Source organism: Brachypodium distachyon, chromosome 3 (genome assembly GCF_000005505.3).
Source record: "Brachypodium distachyon strain Bd21 chromosome 3, Brachypodium_distachyon_v3.0, whole genome shotgun sequence".
Lineage (NCBI taxonomy): Eukaryota > Viridiplantae > Streptophyta > Magnoliopsida > Poales > Poaceae > Brachypodium > Brachypodium distachyon.
Window position 1 is genome coordinate 7,334,995 of NC_016133.3, and position 5,689 is coordinate 7,340,683.

The 5,689-nt window shown below is 50.4% G+C and overlaps 1 protein-coding gene across 1 annotated transcript; it reads right to left on the reverse strand.

Moving 5' to 3' along the window:
* Positions 1–1,296: 1,296 nt before the first annotated feature.
* LOC100831958 (hydroquinone glucosyltransferase) lies at positions 1,297–3,192 on the reverse strand. Its single transcript, XM_003571112.4, has one exon. It carries the CDS (start codon positions 3,101–3,103, stop codon positions 1,607–1,609), a length of 1,497 nt encoding a protein of 498 aa, XP_003571160.1. The 5' UTR covers positions 3,104–3,192; the 3' UTR covers positions 1,297–1,606.
* Positions 3,193–5,689: the final 2,497 nt, after the last annotated feature.

The following is a 5,689-nucleotide window of genomic DNA, read 5'->3' on the forward strand; positions in this document are numbered from 1 at the left end:
GATGTTCAACCTTAATCGGTCTTCACTGAAAAGCTGCTATATCAAAAACAGAGTTTTGGATCAACGGTAATTTATGTGCTTATGAGATATTGTGAGGGATTGTTGCAATTTTGGGTTAGGCCCAAGGCCCAATCTGAAATTAATTCCTGGAAAATCTCAAAAGCCCATTCATGTAGTGGGATGAGAAAGTGGGAATAGTACCACCTTGCTAGTTTAGGGGGAGTTGGACCAATATATAAGGTATGTTGGTTCTCACCTCTTGAGCAAGTGAGTAAGGGAAATCCCCACGCGCACGACGCGACGCGACGCGCGCGCCGCGTTTCATGAATCGAGTTTGAGCCGTGCCGGGTCGTGCTTATCTTTTTGGCAGTCAGAATCCGTTGCGGACGCGTAACAATTTCCGATAATTGCGGAGTCGGTTTTGGTTTCCTAAACCGAACCGAAGTCCACCTGCGTGCCTATATAATAAGACGACCGCGGCCTCCGGGAAAAAAAAACACCACAACCCTAGCTGACACGCCTACGATCCAATCTCGTAGTTCGCCGCCGACTGCTACTCCATCCCGTCGACTGCGTGCACAGATCGCCGGGAGAGCAGGCCTCCGGAACCCCGACCTTCGAGATCCTGCCCGGGAGACGGTCGATAAGGTTTTTGGGGAGCGTTCTCACGCAACTGCTCGCTTCTTCACGTCCCTATTTCGTCGGCATCTTCATCACCGATGGCCGATGACCTCGGAGATCCCGCGGCTCAGGCTGCCGCTCTAGCTCATGAAATTAGATGAGTTTTATTGTTGTGCGTTGCTATTTAATTTGTCTAGTTTGCATGATATAATATGCTACATGTTTTACACACTTTTTTTTCTAGATTAAATATTCATCGAAATTACCCAATTACTCAGCACTAACTATACAAAACTTGTGTCCATTGAAAAATAATACGGTAAGCATTTGTGCGGGTTATCTTGCTCATGAAATGTAAAAACATCTTCGATTTGGATTTGGGTTTGTCAGCTTACTGTAAAAACTTCTCCACCGGCATTGCAGTTGCTCACAGCCTCTAGCCATTCGAGATAGTACTTCTGTACACATTTTAGACCGGTAATCCCAATGCCAACAACTTTCGCCACTTGCTACTCCTTCCATTTCAAATTTTAAGTGACTTTTTATTACATGTATGGAGATAATTTTTTAGACATAGATAGGTTCATAAATTTGGACGAGCGAGTACACGTCAGCCTTCCGAGCCACGAGATACCAACCAAGTACGGTGACGCATGGAAACCTTGGACGACTACAGGCACGTAAGCAGCGGAAGACTGCTTGGCAATGGCATGGTGACAATTAAATACTCTCATCTAAATTCCAAAGCTCGTCCGCGAGTTCGGGAATTCGAGACTCTCATTTCCGACGGACGAAAGTTCACCGCGTTATACTAGCGGCGGCGTCGGCACATGACATGAGTCCTTTATTATATTCGGCACCGATTAACCGATACGATGAGCATGGAAACCTTGGACGACTACACGAGATACGGACAAAGCAGAATGGCGCATGGATGGAAAACCTCGACGCGCGTCCTGACGTGCATCACGCCATGACACGTCGGTTACTTGTTCCCCAGCGCTGACTTCCACGCGGCGGCGACCTCCTCCAGCGCCCGGCGCGACGAGCCCTCCGGCGTCCACGCGAGCGCCGCCGCTTGCTGAAGGTCCCCCGCCTGGCGCCGCACGTAACGCCCCTTGTCCCCTTCCATGAGCTCCTTCAGCACGGCCGCGATCTCGTCGCGCGCCACCACGCCGCCATCGGCATCGATCTGATGATCCTCTCGCACGCGCGGCCGCAGCGCCACGCCGACGCTCTGCTCCAGGATCACGGCGTTCATCCTCTGCTCCGCCGCGCGCGGCGGCAGTGCCACCATCGGCACCCCGGAGGACACGCTCTCCAGCGAAGAGTTCCAGCCGCAGTGGGACACGAAGACCGCCGTGGCCGGATGCGACAGCACGCGCACCTGCGGCGCCCACGCCGCCACGGCCAGACCTCTGCCCTTCGTCCTCTCCAGAAACCCCTCCGGAAGCCACGCCAATGGGTCGTCGCTCCTCTCACGGCCGCTCTTCTCGTTGCCGTCAAGGGTTGGCATGCGCACGACCCAGAGGAACCTGTGGCCGCTGGCTTCCAGCCCCGCGGCGAGCTCCGCCGTCTGCTCCACGGACAGCGAGCCGCCGCTCCCGAAGGAGACGTACACCACCGACCCCGTCGGCTGCAGATCCAGCCAGTATATTATGCAGGCGGACGACGCCGCGTCGTCGTTGGACCTCGAACGCACAAACGGCCCCACGGCGAACACCGGCGGGAACGCGCCTCGCTCTGCCGCCTGCCTCAACTCCTCCCCGGTCGCCGGCTCCATCTCATAGAAGGAGTTCACCAGGAAGCCATCGGCGGAGAGGTAACGCCGGCCCTCCTCGAGGAGCCGCGCGTAGACCGGCTCCTTGCTGCTCTGGAACGAGACCGGAAGGTCGGCGCGGCGCAGCGCCACGCCCCCGGGAAGCTCGAGATTCTCGGGCATGTCGTGGTACTCTGCGCCAGGGGCAACGTCAACGCCGTGGTGGAGGTCCACGAGGCGGCGCATGAGGGCCAACGCGGCGAGGTTGCTGGGCACGAAGAGGAACCCCGGGACGCCAAGCTCGGCGGCGAGGGGCAGCGCCTCGGAGCAGAAGAAGTCCGGCACCAACGCCGCGATTGGGCCGTCGATGGAGCGGAGGAGGGCGCGGAGGTTGGGGACGGAGCGGCGGACGAGCTCGAAGAGCAAGATCTCGATGGGCGTGTCGTGCGGGAGGTCGTCTATTTGGACGGGCGGGAGGGCGATTGTGGGCCTTGTGGCGAGGGAGTCCGGGAGGCAGGACATGGCTTCTTCCGGGGAGGAGAGGTCGGTGGTGAAGGTGACGAGGGTGGGCGCGAAGCCGTGCTGCTCGGCGAGACGCCGCGCCAGCTCGGCCATCGGGATGAGGTGGCCGGCGCCGGGGCTTGCGACCAAGACGACGTGCGGCCGAGGCCGCGGCGGCGACGCACGCGCTGGCGCGGCGCCTGTGCTGGTCAACGACTCCATAGGACGGGTTCTGGAGAGCGGCTGGCAGAGTGGCCGCTGGTTATACTGGTCGCCAAACTGGCACTGGGTTCAAAGTCCAAGACGATGAGCTTGCAATTAATAGGCAAAAAAAGGATACGCACGTTTTTTTTTTTTGAGAGAGAGAGGATAAGAAAAAAATGGATACGCACGTAGGTTGTGTGCTTTTTTTTCTTTTTCGAGGGAGTCGCACGTAGGTTGTGTGGGTATGTATGGAAAATGTTTGGATGGGCCACTGCGCAATATTCCACCATGGAAAGTGTTTGGGTATTTGGTTGGCCCATAATCTTGTAGTATGCAATTTGACCTTATTACTGGGCCTATTGATGGGACATTTGGACCAGAAGGGAAGTGTTCAAAATGGCACAGGTCCCTAAAAAAAAGGTTTTGCTATAGAGGAGTCGACTGATTTTTAGTTAGAAATAAGTTGACGTCCAAATTTAATCCAACTCCCTTGAAGTTGAGAAAATAAGTATTATCTCCATCTTAATCCAACGGTTCTAATGCGTCGACTCAGATTTAAGGCACTTTTCTAAAAAATCAATCGATTGAGAAATAGTAACACCCAAAAAAAACTTTCCTGTTTCTCTCTCATCTTTTTATTTCTACCGTCCCCCCTCTGTCTCTCTCTCCCTCACTACAGCACACTTGCGGCGGCACGCGTCCGGTGGCTGGTGGCAATGAGACCATCTTTTGGCACCACTGAACCCTGGCATGTCTAGCTCAAGTGTTGGAAGGTGTCGGCAGCCCTTGAGCGCGCCAGACGGGGCTAGGCAGCGGCCGGTGAGGGCGTGCCGGACTGTTCTAGCTTGTCCAGATCAAACTTGTCCCACCCCATGCAACTCCAACTCTGCTTTTCTTGTTTTTTGATTGTGTAATTAAGCTATGTTGTTACAAAATAAACTGCCACAACAAAGGATTTTTACAAAAAAACATGCGAAAAGTGGAAAACCTTATACTGGCAGTACTACTTAGCCTCTGTCTGTTCAGTCCACGGTTCATGCACACAAGTTCGAGTTCGTTAATCCATGTTTATTTTGATGCCGAGTTTTTTCTTTTGGTATCGTGGCTTGGCTCCACTCAAACCGGATAAACACGGTTAAGGTGGTTTTATGTGCATGACAAATTTCATGAAGTTGTGCTCTTTTTATTAAGAAACTAAAATTTTGTAGTTTCTTGTTACAAGATTCGTTAAAAGCACATGTTTTTATGTGTGTGTAGTTTAATCTAATGGTTGATATAAAATACATTGTTGTTGTTGAGCGTTTTATTTTTGTGTGCGCAATTTACTCTAATGGTTGATATAAAATACATTGTTGTTGTTGAGCGATTGGACTCTAGAACTAGGTTGCAGAAGAAATACACTTGACATCTCTCTTTTTTTTTGAGAAACAGGACTACACTCTAGGTGACCTAGTTAACCAAACCTTGTACTCAGGTCGTGACGCTATTAATCAAGTGAAAGGTGCCAGCCCCATTTCATGAACTTCTTGATTTTGCATTTGCACAGCACCTTCATCAGGACTAGCTACATCCATGAAAACTTTATGTATGGGCGTTTCATCGTACAAGAATGCGCGTGTTTTTTTAAGATCGGCATTTTGACACAGTTTAGATGGGAATATTACTTGGCCATCTTTGGAGGTGCAACTTCCCTTCATGATTCTTTGATGACTTGTCCCGCACTTCAGCCTCAAGAATCCTCCTCAATGGAGTGCTTGGTCGGTTGGCATGGTCGAGGCCTTCGCCAACGAGATCTATTCTCACATCTTTCGTTTGTCCTTGATGTGGACCCTTTGCAATAGATTTTGGACACGGTCATCACCTAGCATGGCCATATTCACCGACTAAGCGGTCGCGAGGCATGCGTCCACACCTCTCTCTGTGCGTGTAACGTAGCTATCTTTGTGGCAGCTATAAAGGAAGATATTGCCCGCTTGGCATCAATAATGTGATAACTGCGCGATCCTCTCTCACACTTATGTGTCACTATATCGGTTACTACGTGGTAACCATTTAGTACTAAGACGATAACCGCGCTCACTAATTATATGGCAATCAACATAGTATAACTTGGAAAGTAGGGGTAACGGAACATAATCTGTAAAGCATACCCAACACACATGTGAGATTTAGTTTTGCAGAGCTCGCTCATCAAGGCAAACTCAATAGTAAATTTGGATCTCAAATTGAGTTACGGTTTGAGAGTAAAACATTTTGCAAATCTTAAAACTGAGAAAATATATGCTTACACGTATATTCTACACTGGATGCATCTATGTCATTTGTACTGAACCAGTTTACATACACCCACGTAAATGCTTGAGGCATCGCTTTAATGAACAGTAAAACTTTCTAGTATCTTAACCATTGACGAGGAAATCAAATGCGACGGCAGCACATGGCACATGAAGCCTAGTTTGCACGATTGCTTGATAAGTTTTACCCAGGATAAAAAGACAAGAGGGATAAATACTTTGTAAAATTGTTGTACGTATTTTATTTTTAAGGGTGGCTGGTATTGGAGTTAAAAAGAGGAGATAATAAGAGTCTAAAAAGAAAGAAGAT